The sequence below is a fragment of the Fusarium pseudograminearum genome, chromosome 2, assembly GCF_000303195.2.
Source record: "Fusarium pseudograminearum CS3096 chromosome 2, whole genome shotgun sequence".
Taxonomy (NCBI): domain Eukaryota; kingdom Fungi; phylum Ascomycota; class Sordariomycetes; order Hypocreales; family Nectriaceae; genus Fusarium; species Fusarium pseudograminearum.
Window position 1 is genome coordinate 111,948 of NC_031952.1, and position 12,620 is coordinate 124,567.

At 46.9% G+C, this 12,620-nt stretch overlaps 2 protein-coding genes across 2 annotated transcripts; one reads left to right on the plus strand and one right to left on the minus strand.

Moving 5' to 3' along the window:
• Positions 1-400: 400 nt before the first annotated feature.
• FPSE_02382 (uncharacterized protein) lies at positions 401-2,990 on the minus strand (the record flags this gene model as incomplete). Its single annotated transcript, XM_009255501.1, has 8 exons — positions 401-727; positions 783-928; positions 987-1,249; positions 1,304-1,458; positions 1,512-2,196; positions 2,251-2,513; positions 2,570-2,604; positions 2,663-2,990. The coding sequence occupies 8 exons, from the start codon at positions 2,988-2,990 to the stop codon at positions 401-403; spliced, it is 2,202 nt and encodes a 733-aa protein (XP_009253776.1).
• Positions 2,991-8,857: 5,867 nt separating this feature from the next.
• FPSE_02381 (uncharacterized protein) lies at positions 8,858-9,456 on the plus strand (the record flags this gene model as incomplete). Its single annotated transcript, XM_009255500.1, has 2 exons — positions 8,858-9,298; positions 9,424-9,456. 2 exons carry the CDS (start codon positions 8,858-8,860, stop codon positions 9,454-9,456), a joined length of 474 nt encoding a protein of 157 aa, XP_009253775.1.
• Positions 9,457-12,620: the final 3,164 nt, after the last annotated feature.

Sequence of the window (12,620 nt, forward strand, 5' to 3'; positions counted from 1 at the left end):
CACTATAATTCTCTTAATAATAAACCTTCAATAAGAAGAAACACTACTAAGGAGAAAAGTCTTTTAAATAAAAAAGACTTAAAATTGAAAGATAGTACATAGTGCGGTGTAATGTTTAATAACCGCTAAGCAAGGTAAAGCCAGCTCTACACCACCAAGAGTTGCGCCAGCGGGTGAGGATACCGTCAGAAGAGTGTGGAATAAATAATGTTAGGTTAAGGGTTTCTGAGGACCGAGTCCTGCATTAGCGAGCATAGATCGAGGAGACAGTTCATTCCACTCTGCCTTGTGACACTGTGTTTATGGAGAATGAAATGCATAGTGGTACCTGATTCTATTCGTATACTCCGTTCCTTCTACTCTTTGCCAACCCCCTCGTGGTAAGCACCAAGCAGCCCGCCTAATCTTCAATCTCTAACTTTTTCTGCGCCAACCTCAAGAGCCAATTCTTCTGCCCGACCTTACTCTCATACATCGAGAGCGTTTCATTGACAGATTCCTGTAATCCAAGAGCTGTCTTCTTAGCATACTCCATCCCTCCAGCAGCGATCATGTCCTTCAGGGCGAGCTTACGAACTTCGGGACACAGTCCATTACCGCACTTGCGCTGCTGGAGTATGCTCAGAAGGCGGCCCTGCTGAGGTGACTTGGTGGCGAGGACGTGAATAAGTGGAAGCGATATCTTGCCCTCGCCGATATCTTCAGCAAAACCCTTCTTGTCCGTATACTAGACGTATAGTCAGCAAATGGGGTTTTGTGCATCTGGCTGGTTCTGAACATACCTCGTCACAACAAAGATTTTGGTAGTCATCTCGTGCTTGAAAGAAACGACCGACAAGTTTCATCAGGAGACTGACATCGAGATCGCGATGTGTAGTCGCTTCGGAGCGCATCAGCCCCGCCAGAAGAGTAAAGAGACTGCCAGTTTCTAAGTCCAACGTGTTAGTAAACAAGAACCTGATCACCAAAAGATACTCCAAACTTACTGCCGTCCACCATGGTAAAGTACTCTTCTTCCGTGGGCACAGAAGTATGGTAAGTCCAGTACAGATCCATGCCTTGACCGATGTGCCCCTCGATGAGCAAATCCAAAAGCATGCGAGACGCTCGGGACGAGAGAGACTCCGCGGCCTTCAAGGCCTTGAGCATGAGTAAGCTAGCTGAATTGATAGTCTGATTGACTCCGAAAACAACATGAGTAGCCGGATATCCTCGTCTAAGGGGGGAATTGTCCTCGATGTCGTCGAACCTTCCAGTGATATTAGAGACCTATCTTGGTTCGATTCAACGTTGTCACACTCACATGAGGGAGGCGCTGTGCAAATGATTCACAAGGTCTCGAATGATTGCGAGAGGTTTCTCAGGCACCTGATACCAGACTTCTAATCCGTCTATGACAGCGTTCCGGAAACCTTTGGAAGGCATCATTTCCAAGTATTTCTGGGGTTGAAGAATCATCTAGTTATTGTCAGAGGTGTCATCGCTGCGCATGACCAGCCAAATCCACTTACATCCTCGTATTGACGAATTGACCACGTTTCGCCAAGCTGAGATTTCTGGAGGTCATTGTTGTTGTTGAGGACACCGGGTCGGTTTTCGCTGGTCTTCCATTCGCGACTCTCCGACGTGACATCTTGAGTGGAAAGGTCGAGATATTTACGATCGTGAAGGACAACATCAATGTCATCAGCAGTGTCTTTGGCGTTGACTGAAATGGGTCTCCCAAGGCTTTCGGTGTCACTTTTCTTGTCAGCATAATGTTTCCACAGAGCCGGATATACGTCCGGGGCGCCAGCTCGATATCGTGCTGTCGTCATGCTCCAAGCGAAATTACCCGCCGTCACGAGGTCGAGCAATTCCAACCATTGACGCGTCTTCTCGGTAGCAGCACCCTTGGCAAGGAATTTGTCCTTCAAGCTGCAGTACTTCTCCTCACGTGATATGATCTCCTTGCGGAGCATCTTCTTGCCATCTTCCTTCTCGATCGAGTGCCACTTCATGAAGAGAAAGACGGAGTTCGCTATCACGCCGGTGGCTCCGTTGGATTGGTAGTTGCTCCACTCCTTCTCCCAAGAGAAGTAGTCGTTGACAAGGACCCAGCTGTCATAGGCAGCTGAGGTGATGGCCGATGTCTGCTTCTCTTCTTCGGGTGTGAGTTTGAAGTCCATGGAAAAGCAGAGGAGACTCATGGTCCACCTGGTATAGGCTTGTCAGTAATGAGATTGATGCAATATGGAGTTTCATACGTACGGGCATCCGGCGTCGACAACACGGAACTTGAGATAGTCTTCCAGGACGGTGAACTTCATGTCTCTGATCTGGACGAAAACCGCAGACATCTCCTTCCAGAGACGCAGTGTTTCTTTTGCCTGTTCTTTGTCGACCTCCATGAGTTCCATGACCATCTTAGCCTGCAGTTGGCGTCGCTGGACGTGGTCCTTTGACTTGGGACCATGGCTTGTGTCACCTGCCAAGGTCAGACCCTCCATCAGCTGTTCGTTGGCTTTTTGAAGCTTGAAAATCGTTAGACGGTGATTCTTAGTGAACATCTCGGGGGTGGGATTGTTACATGAGACTCATCCTTCTTGTCGGAATATTCGATAACTAGAAAGTCATATTAGCATGCAACGGTCAGGAAGAGAAGACAAGTAGATATTCCTACCATCGTCGTGTATGTAGGCGTATTCAACCATGTACGTTGTAAGGGCAAGCCTGCCGCTCAGAGCCTCACACGCACACAGGGCAGTGAAATTGCCTACCACGGGATTGATACAGCCTACAGCATAGCTATGAACATCTTTGTTCCGGTCCGCGGCTGCCCGCGCATCGTTGCTCGATTTGAGGAAGTCGACCTGACATTGCCAGGAACCGGCATCTGAAAGACGTGCATCTCGGTGGATGCGTGGGGTGAAACGGCAAAAGTACTCTTCGCCTTCGTAGGTGTGCCTAGGTAAGGGGATGGAGTTGCGGATAAAGGATTGTTGAGTCATGGTTGGACTGTTGGAAAGAAAGCTTGAATTGATGGTTGTAGGATGCGATGTAGTAAAAAAGATGTTTAGGCGACGCGAGGACCTGTTATATATTCCTAATGTTATGTTTACTCGACAGGCCGTGTTAAGGAGATATAGACAAAGATCAAGTCTTGTGGAGACGAGCCCGATGCCGCCGATGATTATCGATGCGCATAACTACTTGTATCGGGTTTTCTTATCCCAGTGGGCCACTTGACGCTCTGACATGCTGCAGGGCATTTATACGAACATTTTATTCGATAGATTTACGATCATCAATGTCTCACAAGACTTTTCGCCAGCCTCCGTATCCCGGGTTTTGAGCCTCTAGGATACACTACGTTTGTACGTCTGCGATAACGTCTCATAACAACTGGACACGTAAACCACGATAGACGAAAAGGGTTGGCCGACTCATGCGTATGAAGGCCAGGACTTCGGCCACTTAGATTTAGCGACCCAGCCCTGAGAGGACAATTCTCTGCTACCTACTTACTAAGCCATTTGTATATCTATCTCTCCTGAGACAATGTTGAGTCTCTTGCTCTATTTATCACTCAAGCTGGTGAAAGAATAGATGTTACAAACAATTTTTAACTGTAGTTTTAGAAACCTTTACATGAAGGCCGAACAAAGCCAAAGTCCCGATCGGCGATCCGCCCTTGATAGAATAACTCAGCTTGTCATGTGAGACAGCGGCGCGGGACGTGACGATCCCGAGTAGAGCTAGTCTAGGTAGGGAGACTTTGTATTACTGCGGCTGGTTAAAGTATCCAGTCGGCAATATAACTGATTCAGCTCAGCTGCATTATGACAGACAGTGATATCTATCATTACCTATCCTATCCAAGCTACTGCAAACGAAACAATGCATTATCATTATAGCGTCGGTTTCTTATGCCCCTACTCAGAAGTAGAGAAAGCACTTACGTAGCGTTACGATGTCACTAGATTGCAATTTAAATCCGATCGCTGCCTGCACAATTCGCTTGTCTCATATCTAATTGCACTGGAACATGCTTGCCCTACTTGTTGCAGGCCTCACTTCTGGTTTGATAATTGTAAAATTATTTACCTGCTCTACTGTTACGTTCTTCTTTCTTTGATCTCTTAGTCTATTGAACTGAGATTTCCGCTTTCTTAATTCTACAATCAGGTGGCCCAGAATCCATGACCGGCGAAGTGGAAAGTGTTTTGGAAGCAAGACCGTATATCAGCCTTACGCCGAGGTGGCTGTCTAGCTGGCTTGGCCAGATTACCTTGGGACAGACGCTACTGGATGTCTTCAAGGCGGAGACTGGCTAGAGAGATGGATATGATCTGTTGTGGTTTAACAATCAATGCTTTGCATCGGAACCTGCTGACGTTAATTACGATGACTGGGCCGTTCATGGCAGCGCGGGGAATGGCCGGCTCACCAGGTGGGCGCAGAAAGTCATCAAACTCCGCTTGTCTTTGAATGTCTGTAATCAGTCGGTTGACGCGCCGGCGACGCACTCCCTTGACAGACGAATGGCTTCGTCCAGGTCATTCTTGTCCCTTTTCAAATTGTATCTAAACCCAAGACGATTGACTAAATGGTCGAGATTACGCGGTTCGATGATTTATCCAAGGTAATGTGAGAAAGCAATCTGGTACAGTCAAACCTGTCACTCATGCGCTCTAGAACATCATCGACAGCCTTGTGCGAAACCCGGATGCTCTCCTCAAGGTCAGTCAGGTCAGGTCTCCGAGCTCCAAGAATCGTTAGTTCAAATCAAGCGCGAGATTACTCGAGTAAGTCGAAGTATTCTGTCCAGCAACAGACGCGCTATCAATGACACGTCATGTGATCTGGATGCTGTTTGAGATCGGTAAGATTTTCTCTGTGCAAGAATCGGAGGCTGTACATGTTTGCAAGATAACTTAAGTGTCTGAATTCGTCTGAATGTCCATTAACTCTAGTGTTCACGACATCCTGCGCCTTTTGAATAGCACATTCAACGTCTTCAATGAGTTCCATTTTCTCTGATGTTTAACTTTTCGCTAAAAGTCCCCAGAATTACCATGTCAAAAGATCCCAGTCATGATGGAAATTAACATATTTGTAAGTATAAATGATGTACTTTAGACAGCAGCTGAATATGTTGGCAGGAATCAATTGGCCAATCGGGTATTTCAATCTTGTATTGCTCCTTCAATGACTAGCCAGGATGGGTGAAGATTGTCTCAGCGGTAAAAGTCCTTCCTCTCAGTAGCATCAGCAAGCAACTTTAGGCAGAGAACCGAAGCTTAACTCATAGTCTTTAGTCTAAGGTGTTATGAAGATTCTATAGCCTTAATAGGAAATTAGAGTTAGATAAATGCAGAAGTTGAAATCCAGTACTGTATACAGAGACCAATAGTGAGTTAGTCTAGCTCCCAGGTTTTAACCTTTTGTTCGATGGTACTTAGGCTATTTGTCGCACTGCTACGATCCCCGCACTCTGTTAGGAAGAATTGCCCCAATAGCGACACAAGCATGAAGATCGCTGCATCAAGTTGTCGTATAGCTCAATTAACCAAGGTCAGGCTATGCGCTCTTCGCTGCGATTTGTTCGGCTATACTAACCTTGACGTACGCATAGTTGGCCCCACAGGAAAAGACAATGATGATGTTGACGCAGTCCAATTAACAGGCGTCTATAAAACCCGAGTGTTATTCTTCAGAGAATTGGCAAAGGCAACAGCGTTCTTCCGAGGCTTCGACATGATGCTACACAAGTTGCAAGTGGCTGCTAGTGCACTCGCACTTCTCAATGGGTTAGCATTGGCTGCCGCACCTTATCAGCAGCCTGATTGCACGAAGGAACCTCTTCGTTCGAATGGAATATGCGATACTACAGCTTCGCCTGCTGAAAGAGCTGCGGCCTTAGTCTCAGCCTTGACTCCCCGTGAGAAAGTCAACAACCTTGTCAGGTAGGTAACTCAAACATTTGCAAGTATGTAACTGATGAATCAAACAGCAACGCTACTGGTGCTCCTCGGATTGGTCTGCCCAGGTACAACTGGTGGAACGAGGCCCTTCACGGAGTAGCTGGTGCACCGGGCAATGACTATAACGACAACCCTCCTTATGACTCAGCAACTTCATTCCCTATGCCTCTTCTCATGGGTTCTACCTTTGACGATGATCTCATCCATGACATTGGCGAGGTCATTGGCACAGAAGCACGCGCCTGGAATAATGGTGGCTGGGGAGGGGGCGTAGACTATTGGACACCCAATGTCAACCCTTTCAAAGATCCTCGTTGGGGCCGTGGCTCCGAAACCCCAGGTGAAGATGCCCTTCATGTCAGTCGGTATGCACGAGCCATGGTTCGTGGTCTCGAGGGTGACAAGAAGCAACGTCGCATCGTGGCTACCTGTAAGCATTATGCTGGTAATGACTTTGAAAATTGGGGTGGTCAAACGCGTCATAACTTCAATGCCAAGATCACTCCCCAGGACTTGGCTGAATACTATGTACGTCCTTTCCAGGAGTGTACTCGAGATGCCAAGGTTGGGTCCATAATGTGTTCCTACAATGCTGTCAACGGGATCCCTGCATGCGCAAACTCATACCTTCAAGAAACTCTACTGAGAAAGCACTGGAACTGGACTCACACCAACAACTGGATTACGAGCGACTGTGGAGCTATGCAGGATATCTGGCAACATCACAACTACACAAAGACTGGTGCTGAAGCGGCCAAGGCTGCCTTTGAGAACGGCCAAGACTCTAGCTGCGAGTACACTACCACAAAGGACATATCTGATTCCTATGAGCAAGGTCTGTTGACGGAAAAGGTGATGGATCGCGCTCTTAAACGTCTTTTCGAGGGTCTTGTTCACACTGGTTTCTTCGACGGCGATAAATCAGAATGGTCGTCGCTTGATTTCGATGATGTCAACACTAGACACGCTCAAGACCTTGCTCTACAGTCTGCCGTACGTGGCGCAGTTCTTCTGAAGAATGACAATACGCTACCCCTCAACATAAAGAAGAAAGAGAGTGTAGCCTTGATCGGGTTCTGGGCCGATGACAAGACAAAGCTGCAAGGAGGCTATTCTGGACCCGCACCTCACGTCCGAACACCAGCCTATGCCGCCAAGATGTTGGGTCTCAACACCAACGTCGCTTGGGGTCCAACTTTGCAGAATAACTCGGTTCCTGATAACTGGACTACGAATGCTCTGGAAGCTGCTAAGAAGTCTGATTACATTGTGTACTTGGGCGGTCTTGATGCCTCGGCTGCCGGCGAGGAGCTGGACCGCACAGATCTTGACTGGCCTAGCACCCAGCTGACACTACTCAAGAAACTGTCCAAGCTTGGCAAGCCGTTAGTTGTTGTTCAGCTTGGTGATCAAGTTGACGATACCCCCTTGCTGAAGAACAAGGGCGTGAACAGTATTCTCTGGGTAAACTACCCTGGTCAAGAAGGCGGAACGGCTGTCATGGAACTTATCACGGGCTGCAAAAGCCCTGCTGGGCGGCTCCCACTCACACAATACCCCAGCAAGTATACGGAACAAGTCGGTATGTTGGATATGGAGTTGAGACCTACAAAATCCAGCCCCGGGAGAACATACCGTTGGTACTCTGACTCGGTGTTACCATTTGGATTTGGAAAGCACTATACCACTTTCAAAGCCATGTTCAAATCTCAAAAGATCGAGATGAACATACAGAAGATCCTCAAAGGTTGCGACGCAACTTATGTTGATACCTGTCCCTTGCCTCCAATCCACTTGAGTGTGAAGAATACGGGCCGTACCACTTCAGACTTTGTATCTCTTGTTTTTATCCAGAGCAAGGTTGGACCCAAACCTTACCCACTGAAAACGCTCGCTGCTTATTCACGCTCGCACGATATCAAGCCGCGCGCGACAAAGGATGTTGAACTTCAGTGGACAATGGATAATATTGCACGAAGAGAGAAGAATGGCGATTTGGTTGTATACCCTGGAACCTACACTTTGTTGCTCGATGAGCCGACACAAGTTAAGATCAAGGTAAAGTTGACGGGTGAGAAGGTGGTTTTGGACAAGTGGCCAGAGTATCACGGGTCCGAATGAGATTATGGCATTTCTTTCTTAGTATGAAATATATCAAGGAGGAAGAATCCAGTCTATTGTTGAACTGTAACACTTGAATTGGTGATGACTTTGGCGCTGCCAAAGACAAATACATAACTAGAGATGCTTGTCCAATGGCCATAGGAACAAAATTACTAAATTATTGTCTTATGGGCAAGGATCAGCGATTGCTCTGCAACCCTGCGGCTTGTGAACTTGTTATATCATTTTGCCACAGTCTAGAATATCTGAAACCTGATCATTCCATGTTCTACTTGTGTATGTAGAGAATGACAATTCGTCAGGGTGAAACTCCCGACACTTCCTATTGTGCACTTCATCCTTCTCATATGCATAAATGGAACTTACGTGTTAATTCTCCAGGTACCCTAGCCGCCAAGGGTTACTGTACACCGGGGAGATCATACTATTTGCTTTATCGGTAAGTAAGCTCCGAAGTATCCCTGGCACTATTGTCAGCGTATCTTCGCGCGATTGGCGGACAGCAAGCTTGAGGTTCCACGCAAAATCCTCAACGCGGCAGTGTCTGCGCTGGCATACAACATAGCAGAATTCCTTCTCATTCCTTCGCTCGCCCCTTAACCGCGTTGAGCAGGTGTGCTTATATATAATCAGAATACTCGCGGGCGCAGTCAGCCTGAGCGTCATTAAGACAGGATAAACATAGCCGTAATCATCTATAAGTATGGACGTTAAAGACGCATACTCAAATCACTCACATTGTTCCCAATTACTTACTTCCTCTCGCCATGTTGTACTCTAGTTTTCTCCTCGGCCTTGCTGCCACTGTGTCGGCAGTTGACATACGCTTTTACAGTAACAACCAAGGCGCATGCTACTCCGGTCCTTGGGTCGGCTGCGCTGGCTCCAACCCTCAGAACTGCTGTGTTGTCGCAGGTCGATTCTCTGCCACCGTTGGTATCGTCGCTGTGCCAAGTGACTGGACTCTGACCGGTATTGGCTACCGTGGCGCTGGCTGTGAAACGTGGAATCAAGCAGCTATCGGTCGAGGTCGTGACTTCTGTCTGGGGGCCACTGGCTGGAGCTTCTCTGGTGCCTTTTACAGATTCGGCGACTCCAAAAGGAGCGCGGATGAGTGTGAAAGCTCACAGAAGGCGAACCAGCTTGGACTTGAGGATGGCAGTATTTATGACATCGCTGATCTCACTGACGACCAGATCGAAGAAATGGTATGTTCCTTTGTCAAGTCATATATCAGAAACTGATGTAGCTAACATGCATGGTTTAGTAAGAACAAGATACTAACTATGGGTAAAGTAAAAATGGGTTTTGAGCATTGCTGACTTTATGATAGTGTGATCCTGGCGACAAACGGAACAGCCACTGATGACTTACCTCACCTTGCCCAAGTCCAACGTCTCAAGTAATGACTTGGCGGCTCGCCGAATTGGATGCTTCATGGAAGCAGCGGCTGAGTTACACCATTACGACTCCAACGGAGGAGACCTTGTATGCAAAGAGTGCGAATTGAACGACTGCTACATGGGCGACAAGGTCTTGTTGGTACAAAATAGTGTGGTTTGCTTGTTGCCTGGGTGCTTAGACCAATAACTAAGTAAGAATTGAAACCATGTACTCGTTCAAGAATTATAGTGAGAGTTTTTGTGACGATGACTGATCATTTCGATGGCTTAATAGCATTGGGGATCAATGTGGTCTTTGCAGGCTTGACAATTCCGGGCCCAAGGGACTGGGATTGCTCTATTATTAATGTGGATGCGGGAGGCTCAAGGGTCACGATCTAAGCCTGCCAAGATTGAATCACTGCCACAAATGTGACATGAGTCTAGGTGGCCGTGTTCCGGATGAGACCTGTATAATGTTTTAGGATTAGCTTGATCGGCGTGGCACACCACAGTGGAGTTGGGGTTAAATAACCATTTGTCCGGGACGAGTTAAAGAAGGTTACTGTTTATTTCAGATTGTAATTTGAAACGTTTCATCCGCAAAGATCAGCCTCACATGGCTGACACTTTATTGAGGGTAGAATCATTTCTCCGTGGAAGGGACTTGTCTAGACACACTTTGGTGGCTGTCGTCCAAGCGGCGAATGGCCAATCAATTGCACGGGGTGATGCGATCGATGTATTGTACAGTAAGATTGATGTTTGAGTTTAGTACAGTATGAAGTTGGTGGTGACATCAATTCTGATCTATCAACACAACTGACTCATGCATCTCCATGATGCAACATTTTCTGGTCCCCCCATATTGACAGTAACGCTGCCAACGTCAAACTTTGTGTATGAGATAAGTAACTTGAACGATTGATGTTTCTTTAGTCTTTCATCGTATTCCGTAGCAAGCCTCGCCCTAGGTTCTCTTTGATCACTGGTGCCCCCAAATCTCCCAAGGAGCTAAACACAGGGTGCTGCACCTGCCCTGGTGACCTGGTATGGTGTGGCTTGACTAGCCAACGCCATCTACCATTAGGCTTTGTTAGAGTAGCACTGTGCCTTTCTAAAGATGGCTCCTGCCGATCGTTGATCTACTTATTTCCGTCCCCAGGATCCCCTTTCTCTTCCCCCAACATCCTCCGCTCACAAATGACACCGACATTCCTAATGAGACAACAACCCCGTTTATCTGATGCCAGAATCCATCGGTCTAGGAGGGACAATCATAGCAATCTCTGCCTCTCTGACTTTCCTCTCGGGTATATTTCTAGGTCTTCGTCTATATTGCAAGCTCGTTCGTTGTCGCGGTTTCTGGTGGGACGACCATGTTCTCATTGCTGCCTGGGTGAGTTTTCCCAAATTTCTTCATTCTCACTATGGCCCTTTTTTTGTCAGCAGCTTTCTTGCTTTACCTATCACATACCAACACGAGATCGCGCCGCAAATTCACACAACTGATCCAATATATCGGAACGCGCGTTATTGAGCTATCTTGATTAACATTTCGTGTCTGTTTCCTAGATTTGTTTGGTAATTTGCGTCGTCCTTACCATCGTTGACGTCAGCCTCGGTTTCGGCAAGGATATATCGAATGTTAATCCTGCAAATGTACCAGCAATCGCTCTTACTGGAACCGTGTATGGACTCTTTGGTTGCTTGGCTGTAGCATGGAGCAAGACGTCATTTGCACTCACCTTGCTACGGCTGGAGAGCGGCTGGAAGTACTGGTTCCTTTGGTTTCTGATTATCACAATGAATATCATCATGACCTTGGTCATTGTTTTTTCTTTTGTTAAATGCACGTCAGCAAGGAAGGTTTGGCACTCCAGTCTTCCAGGGACCTGTTGGAACCCGTTGGTTGCAACATACTACAACGTCTTTGCCGGTGGTAAGTCCGTCGACCTCAGTGAGACTTCTCCCCTACTGATCAACCTGGGCAGCTTATTTGGGACTAGTCGATCTCATCCTCTGCATTTTTGCTTGGACAATTATTTGGAAGCTTTCGATGCGAACACGAGAGAAAATTGGTGTTGGGATCGCCTTGACCTTTGGCATCTTGTAAGTTTTAACTTCTTTGTTAAAGGAAATTGCTAACAATACTCCAGTGCAGCCGCGGCAGCAGGAGCTAAGTGCTTTGGGATGCTTGGTCTCAGCAGCCCAAACCGTACTTGTGAGTCACAGCTCGTTTACCGTTTTTGTGTATTCTTAAGTTGCTAACACTTCTCGCAGTGGATCGTGCTGGAATTTTCATATGGTCCACGGTTGAGATTTCGGTCACTATCATGGCTGCTTCTATTCCCATTATGCGCATACTCGTCTTACGTGTTTGTCGCCGCAACAGACACCAAATCTCTAACCGGCCCCTGCGTCGTCTTCGTACAATTAGCAGCCGAGATAAGAGACCTTCCGCAAATGTCCGGACTTCAAGTGATAATAATAATACAGGAGCTGGCGAAGTTTCAGCGAGGGAAGACGGTCTCAGCAACGTCACCTTGATACCCAGTATAGACTCAATCAGGCGAAACGACATAGATATGTACAGGATGGATACAACATTATCAGTTGTCTAAATAGCGAATTGGCCAAGTAGGGCATTTTTTAGAGTAAAAGTTTAGCTCATTATCTACAGGTTATAGCAAATCTGCGACTGCGGCAGCTTTATTGTGCTTTTACCAAATGGTCCCATAGCTGCGGAATGTGCCATTTGGTTAACCTGGATACCACGGCTCAATTTATGTGTCGAGAATTTTACAATCATTTAACACAAAATGGTAAGTCTTGGCTTTTTTCTCTCTGGGAACATGATTGACCGAAGAAGTCAGGTTGGGCATGAAGCAATTCACTGCATTGTTCTGGGTACCTAATGCAGTTTCAGGCGCTGTGAATAGTACACAAGTGCACCATGAGAGATGAAACTTGACCGTGGAAATAAAGCTTCATCGAAGGACTTGGATATATGTTATACGTGTGATTCAGTGAGAATTGTCCCTATTCCCCACAGATACAAGGTTGTTCATATGTTATGTTATTCGATGTCAATTGTAAGAGCGCAACGTCTGACAGGAGTGAACCCGACAGACGTTGCTTTCTTATT